Source organism: Lolium rigidum, chromosome 5 (assembly GCF_022539505.1).
Source record: "Lolium rigidum isolate FL_2022 chromosome 5, APGP_CSIRO_Lrig_0.1, whole genome shotgun sequence".
Taxonomy (NCBI): Eukaryota; Viridiplantae; Streptophyta; class Magnoliopsida; order Poales; family Poaceae; genus Lolium; species Lolium rigidum.
In genome coordinates, this window is record NC_061512.1 from 24,485,086 (window position 1) to 24,504,881 (window position 19,796).

At 46.2% G+C, this 19,796-nt stretch overlaps 1 protein-coding gene across 1 annotated transcript; it reads right to left on the reverse strand.

Moving 5' to 3' along the window:
- Positions 1-5,415: 5,415 nt before the first annotated feature.
- LOC124658306 lies at positions 5,416-6,187 on the reverse strand. Its single transcript, XM_047196670.1, has one exon. It carries the CDS (start codon positions 6,185-6,187, stop codon positions 5,585-5,587), a length of 603 nt encoding a protein of 200 aa, XP_047052626.1. The 3' UTR covers positions 5,416-5,584.
- Positions 6,188-19,796: the final 13,609 nt, after the last annotated feature.

A 19,796-nucleotide genomic window follows, 5' to 3' on the forward strand; every position in this document is an offset into this window, starting at 1 on the left:
AAATCTCGAGGCCTACCTTCCTCGGGAAACAAAGCACCTTCACAACACTTGAAGCTATGTGCTACTAGTAACAATATGGATATATATGAAATAAAAGGAATCAGCCAAAGCTTTCTTTTTTTCTTTGGCAGGGAGTAAAAGGACATGCCCGCATTTTCCTTCTTTTTGTTTAGTCAAGAAAAACAGTGGTTCAAAGATTTATGCCTGGGAAGTCGAGAAAATAAGACAAGACAGCTTCACGCAGAACCAGCACGACGAGAAGAGAAGAGTAAGAAGCGAAGCTGAGGCTCGCCATTTTACAAAACAGAGCAAAACACGTACCGGAATGAAGGGGCTTAAGCCTCTACCCAAGACTACGTGAATGAAGGTACATTTATAAGACAATCACATCACAATAAAATAGGAATTAGCACATGTGACACCACAAAGGCCACTAGTTGTCTACACAGCTGCTGCAAATTAGAGAAAACAAGCATCCACACCGGCCTCAAGACACAGAATTTTCCTATAAAGATTTCTTACGGAAATCCTGCTCTCTCCTACCATCTTTCTTGCATTTGGTAAGAATACACAGCAGATAACCATCTGCAGCAACCATGCATAGGAAACCTGAAGCGTTGAAGAGAGAGTGGGACTACCTCATCGGCATAGTTGATGCTGAGCAGGACGGGACGACAGGACAGCGGTGTCCTCCCTGGCGATGCCACATCAGCGCCCCTCATTCGCTGCCAAGCAAGGTCACCACAGGTGGTCTACTTGGGCACAAGAGACAAGTGGAAGGCTGACTTGAGGGGATGCATCCGCCGCCAATGTCGATGCCCAGCCGGAAACCCCAGGTTTCTATAGGCAGCGTGAGAAGCTGCAGCCACGGTTAGCTGCAACATGTTAGTAAGGAAACCTTAAGAGAAAACCGAAACGACTCGTGAAAACTGATAATTTCATCACCGCCTATGAATGATAAGGAGAAAACTTTGAAATAATAAAAGAACCGTGCCGTATACATGATAAGCTGACAAGTTTCCGATCGAGTGAAAACAGATTTCCCCGCTTCGATTCTAGACATGGCATGCTTCTCTGTAACACCTACCCACTCATCCATCAATAGTAGGAAACAAAAGTAACAAAAATCAATCAAAGACGTATGCGCGCGCGACCAAGATGGGCTTCACAAATCTCTAGGCCAACCTTGTCAGGAACCAAAGCACCTTCACAACACTTTATTTTTTTCCCCAGGAGCGAGTAAAACGACGTGGGCTAGGAGTGTTTTTTATGGATACAGATAAAATGAAGGCAGCAGCCAAAGCTTTATTTTTTTCCCCAGGAGCGAGTAAAACGACGTGGGCTAGGAGTGTTTTTTATCTTCCTGCATAAGATTGGCCGGCTAACAATCTGAGTAATCGTTGTCGCTCACGCACACAGAGGGATTCATGTGTCCTGTGTCCATGGGTGTTAGGCATTCATTCAATGTGCTAGAAAGGAACCGGATTTAGACTAGACTAGTTGTTTGTGTGGCCGCACTGAATTTGGGAAGAAAAAAAAAAACTGGAATTAATTTTCACTCTTGTGGCGGAGGAGAAATCAAATTCTTGGAGCCGATTTCACCACAGTTGTGTTGCCAAGCAAAGACATCCACACATAGCTCAGTTGCAGACTAGCATACACGCCGGTTTTGAGTTCCTGAGCAAAATAAGGCATCGCCAACAGATTCATATCCAACCTCGCCCCAATCTCATCACCATGTCAATGCTACTGCTAAATCTCCTTAACCTATCGTGGAGGAGGATGGGGAGAGGGAGCTCACTGGGAGGTGCAGCAGGACAGGGAGCGTCCAGAGCATCGGGTGAACCTAGCCCGGTCAGGCCACCACCAGACCTTCCGGCCGTCGACCCCCTGGCTTTCCTATGGGCAGCTAGCCGTGGGCAGCAAGAGCCACGGTCTCGCTCGCGCCCTTGTTGTCCTCATCCATGGCTCGGGCGGGCGGGCGGGCGGGCGGGCGGGCAGCACCAGGAGCCCCATCGAGGAGGAAGGTCGGCGCTGCGCTGATCGAGGAATTGAGGGAGCGGTGGAGGGTGGGCGGCGAGGGACTGTGCCGGCGGCGGGCGAGATCGGGAGGGGGAGGAGACGTCGGGGAGAAATTAAGGGGATTGAGTCTGTGAGGCTCATTTTTCTTTGGAAATGTTGAGTAAGGCTCCATCTTGGATTACTACGCAATTAGTATTTGTTGTTATTAGGGTTGGTAGCAAGAAACGCAATTAGTGTGCGTCTCCTCGGGACGAGTTTAACAGGTAACACAATTCCTGTTATCTAATTGGCTCCACGGATTCATGACCAAAAAAGAAAAAAGAAAAACACTTAGCTTCTTCTAGCTCGAGTTCTAGCTTCTTCTCCTACCATGGATTTTTTCGTAGAAATTCGTACTTGAACAATACATATATTTAAATTCTATGGAAAATATATTTGTAGAGACACTAAGGTGAACCTAGCCCGTTAGTCGTGGTATCTCGGGTGCGAAATGTTACCGCTAGCAGTTTTAACTTGTTTTGGTATGCAATGGCTACGGTTGGAACTAGTACCCCCGCACGTACAATTCGCGACGCGACGCGGTTGGAACATGTCAATGCTAGAGGGTTCATGCAATCTTTCGTAAAACCCTAGATATAGATGGTCACCATTTATGGTCTCTATTCCTCCTAGTAAACTCCCTAGAAGCTAGCGATTTATGTGTTAATAAACAAAGCTACGCAAGCTTGACTCATAGAGTCGAGAACAACTCGTCGCTCCCTAGATGATGCTTGGGGTGAACCCTAGCATCATCGCTAGCACCCGTCCCGCGTCACCCCCTTACCGCCATTGTCGTCGCCCTCTAGTGCATTGTCATTATGCGCGGATTTAGGAAGGTGTACGTGTGAGGGTCGTCCATGCTTGATGTTGGTGGTGGCCGGTTCGTCTGGATCATAATCAAGGTTCATGCAATCCTTCATGAAATAGATGTGACCCTCGACTATCCAATCCACCTTAATGTCGTTTAATAGCAAGACTTCATGCCTTGGCATATTCTTTTCTAGCCGGCACGCATTCACCTCCTGCCTCCTCGCCTTGATTCCCTCCACCTCCATGAGCACCGAGGAGGTCAGTCTCCACCATGAGCAACTAGATCCTCATCGGAGAATCGGACCATGCATAGTGCCACCACAAACACGGTCTTGGGCTTGGACCACATTATGATCATGTCTACCACCACCTCCAGCTTGTGTTGGCTATATCTCGAGGAAGTCCATCAATGTTGGATCGATAATGAACCTCGTGGCAACTAGTTTCGGTTGAGGATGAGTGGACGATCTAGATTTGCTCCAGTTCCTAGCTGCTAGCACACGACTGCACTTGAGGTCGAAGAAGGCTTGGATCTTAGTGTGAGGGTAGAGGATAGATCACTTCGTATATACATTTAGCAATATACAAATTAGTAGTGGATGTCTAGTTCCATCGGAGTACAACGATGAGCTTCGTACGGCTACATTCAACATACTAGGTGCATCACGTTGCATGCAAATATGAGAAATAAGTGGGAAACATATCTATATAAAAAATGAAAAGAAAAGGAAAATCGCAGCTTGAGGTGAAATTGGGTGCGACCCATAGCAAAATTGGCCCAACCTACCGCACTCAGGCCCTTTATGCTCGACGAAACAAAACCAGCTGCACCCAGTCCAGTCCCAAACCCTAACTACCCATTTTTTCCTCTCCTCTCCCCGCTGTGTTCGCTCCCACCAACGAGACAGGTGACGCCGCGCCACGATGGCCGGAACCATATCGGCGTGGCCGGCCTGTTAGGCGGCGTGCACGTGCAGCGATGTGCCGCACTCCGTCGAGCTCGCCGGACCGCGTCGGGCACGTGACCGAGGCGAGGGCCTGCCAGCCATCATAGCTACAATGCATCTCCTTCCACAAATTTCATAAGTTTCAACGATTGATTATAGCGTGAAGTACCGGGAGGTGGCAGCGAATGTCATCGACTTCTTCCACAAGTGCACCGCAGAGGTTCTTGTGGTTGCGGATCAGGTCTATACTTGGGAGGTATGAACCCTTCATCCACTCCGCCATCGCCTTGGCGAAGCCCGGGGAGTCGATGGGGTCGTTGTCGCTTCACAACATCGCCTGGTGGAGGACCGCGACGGCGCTGGCTCGAGCTTCATGTTTGCGAAGGAGCACCTGCCGGCGCCGCCCCTAGATCCGCATGATGATGAGGACCGCGACGGTGTCGACTCGAGCTGCATGTGGGTGAAGGAGCCCCTACTGTTATTGGCTATATATGGATGTGGATTGCGGCGGCTAGGGTTTTCTGGCTAGAGTAGAGAGGAAATGGGGTGGGAAATAGTGGATGCGGGGCGAGAGGGTGAGCGGAGATCATTATAGCCAACAACCGGCTACACTATTAGAGTTGCTCTAAGAAAACGAAGCTACTGAGGAAAGCAATTCAGCTAGCCAAATAACTGGAGAACACGCCCAAAACAACGCGTGTTGCTTGGGAACCGGCCAAGGTATTAATTTGCGTCGAAAAACACGCGATCACAACTTTCGGGATGAAAAGCACAGGTTTGCACATGCATGCATCGATCGGATATATATGGAACTAATTTTAAATAGTAGGCCGGCTCAAAGAGCCCGACTTTGAATTAACAAAACCAGAGACGTAATTATATGGAACTAATTACTCCTAGTACTTAGTTGGAGAGAGAAAAAAAAGATTAATTATTGGGAACAATATTCTTTTCTTTTTTCCCGAGCGAGCGAAACGAATGGCCACGTGTGCTGCACGAGTGAATGCATGTGTTACAAGATTTACGCATGAAGTACGAATTACGTAGTAATTTGGCTGCGCTGTTATTATTTTTTTTTTTTTTTGCCGCTGACAGGGACGTAATTAAACCCTGACGCACGTAAAGAAACTTGCAAACAAGAATCGAGAAAATACATTCGCCGGCGTAGTTATGGTTGCGAACGAAGCGTCATGTGAAGGCTGCGCCGGCGAAATGGGTTCGGAGCTGGCATCGAAGCGTCTGTATCGTTTGTTGGAAAACACACCGTGCCAAATGCAATTAGTCCGTCTCGCTTGTTTCGTCTCCCCTTGCTTGCTTGGGAACCGGCCGAGGCCCGAGGTATTAATTCGCGGCCGCGGGCGATGAGAAATTCTCACGTGCTTTTTTTTTCCGAGCGAGCGAAACGGGACCATCCCATCACGTGCTAGATATATGAGTGATTGAAGTTGGGACCACAAGTCTTGTACGCCGCTTGTTGCAGACTTGCGGTTGTCAAGGAGTCGACGTCTAGAGCGCCAACCATGCGCTCTGCCTGCCTGCCTATCGTTCGAGTGCTGGAGCCAGGCTGGCGTACGTGTTCGGTCGTCTCCCCTTGTTTTTTGAATTACCCTTGTTAAAGGGAGCTACTGCTGCCAAAATTTCCACTCATTGTAAGCGTTTGATTGGTCATAAGAGCAGAGCTCACGGCAACAGAAAGAAAAGCAGCAGTAGTACAAAATTCGACATGACACAATGCGAGAAAAAAAGGAAAAGGGATAGGTGGCTACTCAGTTCTCCAAGCCAGACACCTGCATACGGCGGGCGTCCTCCGACTTCTTCTTGCCAAAGATGTCGTCGGAGACGACCTTGAGCTGGTGGCGCTTCTTGGACTTGGCGATCTTCTGGATGGTCTTGGGGTTGGTGACCTTCTGCAGCTTGGATCCCGTGCGCAGGACGTTCTCCTTCTTGAGCTTCTCCCGCTCCTGGCGCCTGGTGCGCTTGGCGGCCTTGTTCTGGCGGATTTCCTCCTTGAGGTCCGCCTTGCGCGCCTGGTAGGCCTTCTTGAGGGACTTGTCGCGCACGCGCTGCTCCAGCGGGACGGGCTTCCGGGAGACCATGAGCGCGGACGAGCGGCGCGTACGGGGCTCCTTCCAGTTCCGCCCCGAGACGCGCCCGGCGATGACGCCGTCGTAGGTGGGCTGCCCGAAGCCCGCCGGCTTGGAGGGGTCGGAGAGGGAGGGGACGGCGCGGAGCTTGGACGGCCGGGGGACGTCGGCGTCGACGTCCATGGACTCGGCGGCGGCCGCCTCCTCCTCCTCCCGGCGCTTGCGCTTGCCGCGCGCGCCGCCGAGGCCCTCATCGAGGTAGCGGAAGTCGATGTGCGAAGCCATGGGAAGCCGCCGTCTTTTTTTGAGGGCGAGAAAGAGAGAGAGAGGCGGAAGGGGTGGGTTTTGTGTTAGGGTTTGAGCGCTACTGAGTATCGTTTCGCTCAAGGATCCCCAAATTGGGCTCGGCCCGTTTGCTTCGATGGTATTCTTTTCGGTGCGTTTGCCGCTTCGCTCTTAGGGCACCTCCGGCGCGACAAGGACCTAACGTATCGCGAAGTGCCTATTCGCATCTTTGAAGAACCTTTCAGGACCACTCGCATCAGAAGTATCAAGTTCTTGAAATTCAGTGGAGCAACCATACCGAAGAAGAAGCTACCTGGGAGCGAGAAGAAGATATGAAGAAGTAATACCCAGATCTCTTTAGTACCTAGTTTTTTTAAGATCTCGGGACGAGATCTTTTGTAAGGGGGAAGGGTTTGTAACATCTCAAATTTTCAATAAAGGAAGAAAGGGAAAGTTTCCAAAATGCAAAATTTAGAACCAACAAAAACTTTTTATCTCCATATAGTGCTATGCATATAACTCACCTTTTATATTTGTGTTAGTGTGCATTTACCATGATGATTGCTTGGATGATTGCAAGGGTGCTAAAACCCTAATCAATGATCACTTGATCACCCAAATAGAAGGAAAAAAGAAAAAAGAAAATAAAATAGAAAAATCAAACCAACACACACATATGGTTTATGCATTTTTGCAAAACCTTAACCTAGACCATTTTGGCTTGCACCATTGGTTGTAAATGGTTACTAAACACTTATTAACACTTTTGGAATCAAAGAAACTCAAATCAAATCAAATTTGAATGAAATATGAGCTCACATGCACTAATGGTCAATTGGGCAAATTTTAGCCTGATGCCTACTTTGAGCTCTGTTATTTAGAGTTTTCTCGACTACACTTTGCCAATTCTTTGCACCTCATCCAAGACAACATCAAGATGAATAACTTTGCTCAAGAACTCATCTGCAAACTCTTCATGGATTCAAAGTTATGATCAAGCAAAGTGAGCACTTTGAAACAGATTCAAGATCAATGCCATTTGTGATTTTGCAAACCACTTCAAATTTGACCACCACCACCACCACTCTACTCCAAATGTTATTCAATGCAAACCCACCAAATTTCATCCAAAAATTCGAAAGTAACTCTCTTGCGGCCATTTCCTCGAACACCTGGTGAGCACCATCCTGCCAACCCGAGACATTGCAAAACCCAGCAGTTCTTTGCCTCCCCCATCAACCTTAGGTCATCAAATGTACTCCACTGACCTCTCTGAACATTGCCAAGCACAATAGAAGAGGAGTGGTACTTTGAATCATCACCATTTGACCAAAACTAAACCATGTCGTGGCATGGCATGGACATCACCATGCCATCTCTCCCTCTGACCTACTCCAGCATGCACCACCTTGTCACCTCGCTTCCTCTCACTCCCCTGAGCGTGCCAGACACGTTGCTCGAGCCAACGGTGCACCACACTTGCCAGAAAACGTGACGCCCAGACGTGCCCAGACGCGCACGCGCACGCCAAAGCGCGCACGGCGAACGCCACGGGCACGCCCAGACACTGTAGGGATTCGTTGCATAGAAAACAAAAAAAATACCTACCGCGAACACGCAATCCAAGCCAAGATGCAATCTAGAAGACGGTAGCAACGAGGGGATTATTGAGTCTCACCCTTGAAGAGATTCCAAAGCCTACAAGATGAGGCTCTTGTTGCTGCGGTAGATGTTCACTTGCCGCTTGCAAAAGCGCGTAGAAGATCTTGATCACGGCGCCACGAACGGGCAGCACCTCCGTACTCGGTCACACGTTCGGTTGTTGATGAAGACGACGTCCACCTCCCCGTTCCAGCGGGCAGCGGAAGTAGTAGCTCCTCTTGAATCCGACAGCACGACGGCGTGGTGTCGCTGGTGGTGGAGAATCTCGGCGGAGCTTCGCTAAGCGTGCGGGGAAGAAGGAGGAGTGGGGCGACTAGGGTTTGGGGAGAGGGGGGCGCCGGCCATCTAGGGGTGCGGCCACCTTGTGGTCTTGGGGTGGCCGACCCCCTCCCCTTGGCCCCTCATTATATAGGTGGAAGCCCCAAGTGTTGGACTACAAGTCTCCGAGTAAGACCCGAACCAAAAACCTTCCATGTGATAGGGAAACCTACCCAAGGTGGGAATCCCACTTGGGGTGGGATTCCCCCCTTCCATGTGGGGGGGTGGCCGGCCCCCTTTTGGGGAGTTCACTTGGGACTCCTCCCCCTTAGGGTTGGCCGGCCATGGAAGGTGGAGTCCCTCCGGGACTCCGCCTTCCTTAGTGGTTTCTTCCGGACTTTTCTAGAACCTTCCATACAACCTTCCGGATCATTTTAATTCTTATAAAATGACTTCCTATATATGAATCTTATTCTCCGGACCATTCCGGAACTCCTCGTGATGTCCGGGATCTCATCCGGGACTCCGAACAAATATTCGAACTCCATTCCATATTCAAGTTCTACCATTTCAACATCCAACTTTAAGTGTGTCACCCTACGGTTCGCGAACTATGCGGACATGGTTGAGTACTCACTCCGACCAATAACCAATAGCGGGATCCGGAGATCCATAATGGCTCCCACATATTCAACGATGACTTTAGTGATCGAATGAACCATTCACATACGATACCAATTCCCTTTGTCACGCGATATTTTACTTGTCCGAGGTTTGATCATCGGTATCACTCTATACCTTGTTCAACCTCGTCTCCCGACAAGTACTCTTTACTCGTACCGTGGTATGTGGTCTCTTATGAACTTATTCATATGCTTGCAAGACATTAGATGACATTCCACCGAGAGGGCCCGGAGTATATCTATCCGTCATCGGGATGGACAAATCCCACTGTTGATCCATATGCCTCAACTCATACTTTCCGGATACTTAATCCCACCTTTATAACCACCCATTTACGCGGTGGCGTTTGATGTAATCAAAGTACCTTTCCGGTATAAGTGATTTACATGATCTCATGGTCATAAGGACTAGGTAACTATGTATCGAAAGCTTATAGCAAATAACTTAATGACGTGATCTTATGCTACGCTTAATTGGGTGTGTCCATTACATCATTCATATAATGATATAACCTTGTTATTAATAACATCCAATGTTCATGATTATGAAACTAATCATCTATTAATCAACAAGCTAGTTAAGAGGCATACTAGGGACTCTTTGTTGTTTACATATCACACATGTATCAATGTTTCGGTTAATACAATTATAGCATGGTATATAAACATTTATCATAAACATAAAGATATATAATAACCACTTTTATTATTGCCTCTTGGGCATATCTCCAACAGTCTCCCACTTTCACTAGAGTCAATAATCTAGATTACATTGTAAGGTACCTAACACCCATGGCATTCTGGTGTTGGTCATGCTTTGCCCTAGGGAGAGCTTTAGTCAACGGATCTGCTACATTCAGATCAGTGTGTACTTTGCAAATCTTTACTTCTCCATCTTCGATGTACTCGCGAATCGAATGATAACGCAGCTTGATATGCTTCAGCCTCTTGTGTGACCTTGGTTCTTGTGCATTGGCGATGGCACCCATGTTGTCACGTAGATGACTAGTGGGTCCAATGCACTAGGAACCACACCGAGCTCTACAATGAACCTCTTCATCCATACCGCTTCCGATGAAGCCTCCGAAGCCGCTATGTACTCCGATTCCGTTGAAGACTTCGCCACCGTGCACTCGCTTCGAGCTTGCCCGACTCATCGCAGCACCATTCAATATAAACACGTACCCGGATTGTGACCTAGAGTCATCGGGATCAGTGTTCCAACTTGCATCGGTGTAACTTGTTACAACGAGCTCTTGGTCACCTCCATAACAAAGAAACATATCCTTAGTTCTTTTCAAGTACTTCAGGATATTCTTGACCGCTGTCCAGTGTTCCATTCCTGGATCACTTTGATATCTGCTGGTCAAACTAACAGCATGCGCTATATCCGGTCTTGTACATAGCATGGCATACATAATAGAGCCTACTGCCGAAGCATAGGGGATCTGACTCATCCTTTCTCTTTCTTCTGCAGTAGCCGGACCTTGAGTCTTACTCAAGACCTTGCCCGGTAACATAGGTAAAAACCCTTTCTTACTTTCGTCCATTCTAAACTTCTTTAGAATCTTGTCCAGTATGTACTCTGTGATAGCCCTATTAGGCGTCTTGATCTATCTCTATAAATCTTGATGCCTAATATATACGATGCTTCACCAAGGTCGTTCATTGAAAAACTATTATTCAAATAACCTTTTACACTGCTTAATAGTTCTATATCATTCCCAATCAGTAATATGTCATCTACATATAATATCAGGAATGCTACAGAGCTCCCACTCACTTTATTGTAAATACATGCCTCTCCATGGCACTGTATAAACCCGAAGTCTTTGATCACCTTATCAAAGCGCTGGTTCCAACTTCTCGATGCTTGCTTCAGTCCATAAATTGAACGCTGAAGTTTGCATACTTTGTCAGCATTTTTAGGATCGACAAAACCTTTGGGTTGTACCATATACAACTCTTCCTCAATGTCTCCATTAAGGAACGCCGTTTTGACATCCATCCGCCAAATCTCATAATCGAAAAATGCAGCTATTGCTAACAAAATCCTCACAGATTTTAGCTTCGCTACAGTGAGAAAGTCTCATCGTAGTCAACACCTTGAATTTGTCGGAAACCCTTTGCGACAAGTCGAGCTTTATAGACAGGTAATATTACCATCAGCATCTGTTTTTCTCTTGAAGATCCATTTATTTTCGACAGCCTTGCGGCTATCAGGTAAGTCTACCAAAGTCCATACTTTGTTATCATACATGGATCCCATTTCGGATTTCATGGCTTCTTGCCATTTGTTGGAATCTGGGCTCATCATCGCTTCTTCATACGTCGCAGGATCTTCATCATTGTTATCCACAATCATGACATTTAGACAAGGATCATACCAATCAGGAGTGGCACGTTCCCTTGTCGATCTACGAGGTTCAGTAGTTTCCTCGTTCGAAGTTTCATGATCATTATCATTAGCTTCCTCTCGTTGCCGGTGTAGGCGGTACAGGTACAACTTTCGATGCATCGCGCTACTCGATCAACGAGTATAGATTCATCAATCTCATCGAGTTCTACTTTTCTTCCAAGTCACTTCTTTAGTGAGAAATTCTTTCTCAAGAAAGGTTCCGTTCTTAGCAACAAAGATTTTGCCTTCGGATCTGTGATAGAAAGTATACCCTATAGTTTCCTTAGGGTATCCTATGAAGACGCATTTCTCCGCTTTGGGTTCTAGCTTGTCCGGTTGTAACTTCTTTACATAGGCTTCGCAACCCCAAACTTTAAGGAACGACAGCTTAGGTTTCTTATTAAAGCATAATTCATACGGTGTCGTTTCAACGGATTTTGATGGTGCTCTATTTAAAGTGAATGCGGCTGTCTCTAATGCATAACTCCAAAATGATAAAGGTAAATCAGTAAGAGACATCATAGAACGAACCATATCTAAGAGAGTTCGATTACGACGTTCGGACATACCGTTTCGTTGTGGTGTTCCCGGTGGTGTCAATTGTGAAAGTATTCCGCATTTCTTTAAATGCATGCCAAACTCATAACTCAAATATTCACCTCCGCGATCAGATCGTAGAAATTTAATCTTCTTGCTACGTTGATTTTCTACTTCACTTTGGAATTCCTTAAACTTCTCAAAAATTTCGGATTTATGTTTCATGAAATAGATATACCCATATCTACTCAGATCATCTGTGAAGATTAGAACATAACGATAACCACCGCGCGATGCTACGCTCATTGGTCCGCACACATCGGTATGTATGATTTCCAATAAGTCAGTAGCTCGCTCCATCATACCAGAAAATGGAGTCTTAGTCATTTTTCCCTTTAGACATGCTTCGCATCTATCAAGTGACTCAAAGTCAAGTGATTCAAGTAATCCATCAGTATGGAGTTTCTTCATGCGCTTCACTCCAATATGACCAAGACGACAGTGCCACATATAAGTAGAATTATCATTCAATTTAATTCGCTTAGCATCAATGTTATGTATATGCGTATCACTACTATCGAGATCTAACAGAAATAAGCCATTCTTTTCAGGTGCTTGACCATAAAAGATATTATTCATAAAAATAGAACAACCATTATTCTCAGACTTGAATGAATAACCGTCTTGCATTAAACAAGATCCAGATATAATGTTCATGCTCAACGCGGGTACAAAATAACAATTATTTAGGCTTAAAACTAATCCCGAAGGTAGATGTAGAGGAAGTGTGCCGACAGCGATCACATCGACTTTGGATCCATTTCCAACACGCATCGTCACTTCATCTTTTAGTAGTCTTCGTTTATTCTTTAGTTCCTGTTTCGAGTTACAAATATGAGCAACCGAACCAGTATCAAATACCCAGGTACTAGAACGAGAACCAGTGAGATAAACATCTATAACATGTATATCAGATATACCTTCTTTCTTCTTCTTGACAAGGCCGCTCTTCGGATCCGCCAAATACTTGGATCAATTACGCTTCCAGATGTCCCTTCTCCTTGCGATAATAGCACTCAAGCATCGGGCTTAGGGCCGTTCTTAGGTTTCATAGGAGGCGTGGCAGCTTTCTTGCCACCCTTCTTGAATTTTCCCTTAGACTTGCCATGTTTCTTGAAACCGGTGGTCTTGTTGACCATCAACACTTGGTGCTCTTTCTTGATCTCAATCTCAGCAGCTTTTAGCATGCCAAAGAGTTCAGTGTAACTCCTTGTTCATGTTCTGCATATTGTAGTTCATCACAAAGTTCTTGTAACTTGGTGGGAGTGATTGAAGGACACGATTAATCCCCGATCGTTAGGAATCACTATTCCCAAGTCACTGAGTTTCTTCGCATGCCCGGTCATGGCGAGCATGTGCTCACTAATGGAGCTGCCTTCTTCCATCATACAACTGAAGAAATGTTTCGATGCTTCATAGCATTCCACGGCCGCATGAGTCTCAAATATAGCTTTCAGCTCATTCATCAACTCATGAGGATCGTGGTGCTCAAAACGTTTTTGAAGATCGGATTTCAGACTGGATAGGATGGCACACTGAACTTGAGAGTACCGAGTTTTCCGAGTCGCGTAAACAGCCTTTACTTCATCGGTTTCAGTTTCTGCAGGAGGGTCACCTAGCGGTGCATCAAGCACATATTGCAGATTTCCGCCGGAGAGGAAGATCCTCACATGACGGAACCGATCGGTGAAGTTGCTACCGTTGCTCTTAAGTTTTTCTTTCTCTAGGAACTGGTTAAAATTGATTGGGGACGCCATCTCTACAACATATATTTGCAAAAGTTTAGACTAAGTTTATGAAAAATTGAGTTCAAATTTTAATTCAACATAATTAAAAATCTAGGTGAACTCCCACTCAAAACAATATCCCTCGCATTGTCTTAGTGATCACACGAACCAAATCCACCACACCTAAGTCCGATCATCACGAGACAAGGTGTAATTTCAATGGCGAACACTCAAAGTGTTCATCATATCAATCATATGATTCATGCTCTATCTTTCGGTATCACGTGTTCCGAGACCATGTCTGTACATGCTAGGCTCGTCAAGGCCACCTTAGTATCCGCATGTGCAAAACCGGCTTGCACCCATTGTATGCACTTGTTGATTCTATCACACCCGATCATCACGAGATGCTTCGAAACGACAAGTCTTGGCAACGGTGCTACTAAGGATGAACACTTTATTATCTTGAGATTTTAGTGAGGGATCATCTTATAATGCTACCGTCGCGATCTAAGCAAAATAAGATGCATAAAAGGATTAACATCATATGCAGTTCATATGTGATATGATATGGCCCTTTTGTCTTTGCGCCTTTGATCTTCATCTCCAAAGCACGGACATGATCTCCATCATCTTTGGGCATGATCTCCATCATCGTCGGCGTAGCGTCAAGGTCAATGGCGCCGTCTTCATGATTGTCCTCCATGTAGCAACTATTACAACTACTTTGAAATACTACTCAACATGAAATTTAAAGACAACCATAAGGCTCCGCCGGTTGCCACAATACAATAATGATCATCTCATACATATTCATCATCACATTATGGCCATATCACATCACCAAACCCTGCAAAAACAAGTTAGACGTCTCTAATTTGGTTTGCATATTTTACGTGGTTTAGGGTTTTCGAGAGAGATCTAATCTACCTACGAACATGAACCACAACGTTGATACTAATGTTGTCAATAGAAGAGTAAATTGAATCTTCACTATAGTAGGAGAGACAGACACCCGCAAAGCCTCTTATGCAATACAAGTTGCATGTCGAACGAGGAACAAGTCTCATGAACGCGGTCATGTAAAGTTAGTCCGAGCCGCTTCATCCTACTATGCCACAAAGATGCAAAGTACTCAAACTAAAGATAAAAAGAGCATCAACGCCCGTAAAACCATTGTGTTCTACTCGTGCAACCATCTATGCATAGACACGGCTCTGATACCACTGTAGGGATTTGTTAGATAGAAAACAAAAAATTTCCTACCGCGAACACGCAATCCAAGCCAAGATGCAATCTAGAAGACGGTAGCAACGAGGGGATTATCGAGTCTCACCCTTGAAGAGATTCCAAAGCCTACAAGATGAGGCTCTTGTTGCTGCGGTAGACGTTCACTTGCCGCTTGCAAAAGCGCGTAGAAGATCTTGATCACGGCGCCACGAACGGGCAGCACCTCCGTACTCGGTCACACGTTCGGTTGTTGATGAAGACGACGTCCACCTCCCCGTTCCGGCGGGCAGCGGAAGTAGTAGCTCCTCTTGAATCCGACAGCACGACGGCGTGGTGTCGGTGGTGGTGGAGAATCCCGGCGGAGCTTCGCTAAGCGTGCGGGGAAGAAGGAGGAGTGGGGCGGCTAGGGTTTGGGGAGAGGGAGGCGCCGGCCATCTAGGGGTGCGGCCACCTTGTGGTCTTGGGGTGGCCGGCCCCCTCCCCTTGGCCCCTCATTATATAGGTGGAAGCCCCAAGTGTTGGACTACAAGTCTCCGAATAAGACCCGAACCAAAAACCTTCCATGTGATAGGGAAACCTACCCAAGGTGGGAATCCCACTTGGGGTGGGATTCCCCCCTTCCATGTGGGGGGGTGGCCGGCCCCCTTTTGGGGAGTTCACTTGGGACTCCTCCCCCTTAGGGTTGGCCGGCCATGGGAGGTGGAGTCCCTCCGGGACTCCGCCTTCCTTAGTGGTTTCTTCCGGACTTTTCTAGAACCTTCCATACAACCTTCCGGATCATTTTAATTCTTATAAAATGACTTCCTATATATGAATCTTATTCTCCGGACCATTCCGGAACTCCTCGTGATGTCCGGGATCTCATCCGGGACTCCGAACAAATATTCGAACTCCATTCCATATTCAAGTTCTACCATTTCAACATCCAACTTTAAGTGTGTCACCCTACGGTTCGCGAACTATGCGGACATGGTTGAGTACTCACTCCGACCAATAACCAATAGCGGGATCTCGGAGATCCATAATGGCTCCCACATATTCAACGATGACTTTAGTGATCGAATGAACCATTCACATACGATACCAATTCCCTTTGTCACGCGATATTTTACTTGTCCGAGGTTTGATCATCGGTATCACTCTATACCTTGTTCAACCTCGTCTCCTGACAAGTACTCTTTACTCGTACCGTGGTCTGTGGTCTCTTATGAACTTATTCATATGCTTGCAAGACATTAGACGACATTCCACCGAGAGGGCCCAGAGTATATCTATCCGTCATCGGGATGGACAAATCCCACTCGTTGATCCATATGCCTCAACTCATACTTTCCGGATACTTAATCCCACCTTTATAACCACCCATTTACGCAGTGGCGTTTGATGTAATCAAAGTACCTTTCCGGTATAAGTGATTTACATGATCTCATGGTCATAAGGACTAGGTAACTATGTATCGAAAGCTTATAGCAAATAACTTAATGACGTGATCTTATGCTACGCTTAATTTGGGTGTGTCCACTACATCATTCATATAATGATATAACCTTGTTATTAATAACATCCAATGTTCATGATTATGAAACTAATCATCTATTAATCAACAAGCTAGTTAAGAGGCATACTAGGAACTCTTTGTTGTTTACATATCACACATGTATCAATGTTTCGGTTAATACAATTATAGCATGGTATATAAACATTTATCATAAACATAAAGATATATAATAACCACTTTTATTATTGCCTCTTGGGCATATCTCCAACAGACACGTCCATGTTCCGCTCGCCTGCGTCACCTCGTCCTCTTCGCTCTGCACCACTCGCACCGCAACGTCACCAGCAACCGCCCAGACAACTCCATTGGCCCGCGGGAACGCTGTAGCCGACGACCTCGTCGACGTCCTCCGCCGCGGTACTGAGCGCTCCCGTCACGCGCCCGTCCTCTCCTCTGCATCGTTTTCACCGCCGTCAAGCCCTACGTCTTCGCCGTGACGTCGCCAAGCCAGGAGCGTCATCGCCAGTGCCCCAGAGCCGCTGTAGCACCGTCGCCATGGGTGAGATCGTCACAACACCTCGGCCACCTCCCGTTGCTATAAAACGGGCACTCCCCGCGCCCAAATCTTCACACCACCGTGCTCCCCTCTCTCTTCTTACTCGCCTCGACCACCTCCCCTCTTCGATTAGCCACCAGCGCCGCCCAATTTCATCACCGGAGCCCGCGGCGGTGCTGAGAACGCCGCCGTCGATTGGAGCCTCCCCAGCAAGCGCCGCTGCTACCATCTGCTTCCTCGTCGTCGACAACCTCACCGCAGCTCGTCGCCGATCATCGCCGCGCCGCCGGTGAGCCTCCCACCCCCTAGCCTCGCCGCGCCAGTGAGCTCTTCTCGCCGGAGACGACGACGTCTCTACGCCGCTCGATCCTCTTCTAATCGTGCGGCTCACATCCAACATACCGATTCGCTGAGTTATGAGCACTGACGGGTGGAGCCCACCTCGTCAGACAGCCCACGCGTGCGAGACGCGTGGTGGGCTAGCCTTCTCTGGTTTAAACCGTTTCGGCCCATTTACGTTTCCCGCCAGCCCAATAAATTGAAATTGGATTTATCTGTTTAGTTCAAAATTCAATACTGGTTCCATTTTCTAAATTGCATAGTTTCAAATCCATTGGGCCAAATTTGATGAATTTGGTATTGTTGGAAATCTTGCAAAAAGCTCTATTCAACCCCACTGGTCTCACCCCTAGATTGTTTGTAGAATTAAAGTGACAAAAATAACAAGGCACGGACTTTCGTAACTTCAAACAATTATTAAAAATCAACCCTAAGTGATTTTGAGTTGATTCCAACTCTCATAAATCATATTTCACATACTCTACATGTTTATGTAAAAACATCACATAGTTGTTTGTATGATCATGGACTAGATCAAAATAATGGCTATGTGGCTATTTCTAGTTCATTTAAACCATTCAAAATTATTTTCCAAATAGTATGAGAGGTTCTCTCTCTTTTAAATCATGGTCGTAAGCAATTCAAAGTGGTGTGTTGACTTAGTCTATATCATCTCATTTTGAATTACTTAGAGACATTAAATTGTTATTAAAGTAAGAATCAAATGGTATGAGGTTAGTACCTCATTTAAATCATTTTCCCCAAATGATGGATATGAATTGCTGAACTTGATCAACATGTTTGTGACAATATTGGTGCTACATAGTTGTCATCTAATCCAGTTTTCCATGCTTGGACAAAGCATATTGAGGTGGACTTTCACTTTGTTCGAGAGCGTGTGTCTAAGACGCAACTTCAGATTCGATTCATCTCTTCAAAGAATCAAGTAGCAGACATCTTTACTAAACCTCTCCCTTTACCTTTGTATGATCATTGTAAGCGCAATATCAAGCTTTCCCTAGTTGAGATTGAGGGAGGGTGTTAAACAACGAATGCATGTATACGTATTGTATAGGACACGCTATTTGTACAACTATAATGAAAAGAACCCTACCCAACGAGGCACGTTGGGACAACCATATCGTTTTCCTGTTCGTCTTTACACTGACATGTTTTCTAAGTGTCAGGCGATTTTAGCGTGGTGGGCGATGCCGATGAGCATAGGGGGCATGGATACGCTGCCTCGACTTATTAGTCAGTCGCTTGGTAGCTAGCAGTCTGGCTACACAAGGATGCCAAGGGTGACAAACTCCCACACCTCCACAACAGTGAGGTTTTTCCGGCCTTAGCTATCGGTATGGCTCAAGTCAGCCAGCCAGTCGTTGTGTGGCATGGTGGTAGCTGGTGGGTGGCGCGTGGAGAGATTGGGCGTGGGAAGAGAAGGCGAGGAAGTGGCAACGTGACTAGGATGTGTGACATAGACAAAGACGGTGTTGTGGCCGGTGGGATGGTAGGTCGTCGGCATTAATGATGGTGGCTTGTGGAGAGGCATCGACATTGGCGTGTCCGAACATGTCAAAACACCTTTTGACATCACTAAATGTCGGGGACTGAAAAGAAAAAATGCGCCCAAACTTCTGGGGCTCCGCTGGAGGCCCCTTTTTTTTTTTTTGGGTCCTGGCCCCCATTGGGCCGATGGGGGGCCTGGAGGGGCCTCCGTTATGCTCTAATGTGACACTCTATATATTGCGTGTACGTGCACATATATATTTGGGTCGTTTCCATCTTCTATAAGTAGCTTGCACGCAATACTTATTTTGACTTGTCCAGCGACTTCGTTGGCTGGCTATATATGGGTTCCTAGGACTTCCGTGCAAGACACAATTAGAACGGCTCTGTAGCGAATAGACTGGTCACGATTTATTATTTCTTCCTTAAAATAGGATATTGGTAGGGTAGCCACCAAGTGTCCAAGTTGTGGACCGTTTGTCATTTTTCTTAAGTGATTTTCACCATGGGAGCTGTCCGCATTGAGTACCAACCATTTTCATCATTTTGCTGAATTAGCTGATGAAATTATAAAATAAAAATTGCAGACCGACATGCATGTAAGCATGTTGGTGTCAAAAAGACCTCATGTCAAACATCGAATTTAGCTGTCTCTTCAAGCTCTTTTTGCTTGCTTGCAAATAATAGATGTCAAGGTGGCAGGTTAGCATGTCATGTCCTTCAACAAGAGATTTGACAAACATGGAATCCTACCTGAAAAAGTGGACGTACATTTCCTTATAATTATGGATGTATATATATTATATACTGACATCCATTTAGCTCGTTCATTATGTCATCAGGAGATAATACTGTTGTTAACATACTTAACGCGCTTAACGATATGATGTTACTATCGGTCTGGTGTATTTGATGATGTTGCTTCAGATGATGCTACATGTACAGATGATGCTTGAAGCTAAATCTTCTCCTTGAACTCCAAACACCAGTAGTACTATGTTAGCCGGATCCGATGCTTGAAGAAATACACTTGTTTATCAAATGCTAGATCTTCTCCCTTAACTAAGGCTGTACTTATGGATAGCTTAAAGACATCCTAAACTTAGTTGACCACGCAATTGATCACCGGTTGGTGAAGCATTTTTGTCCGCT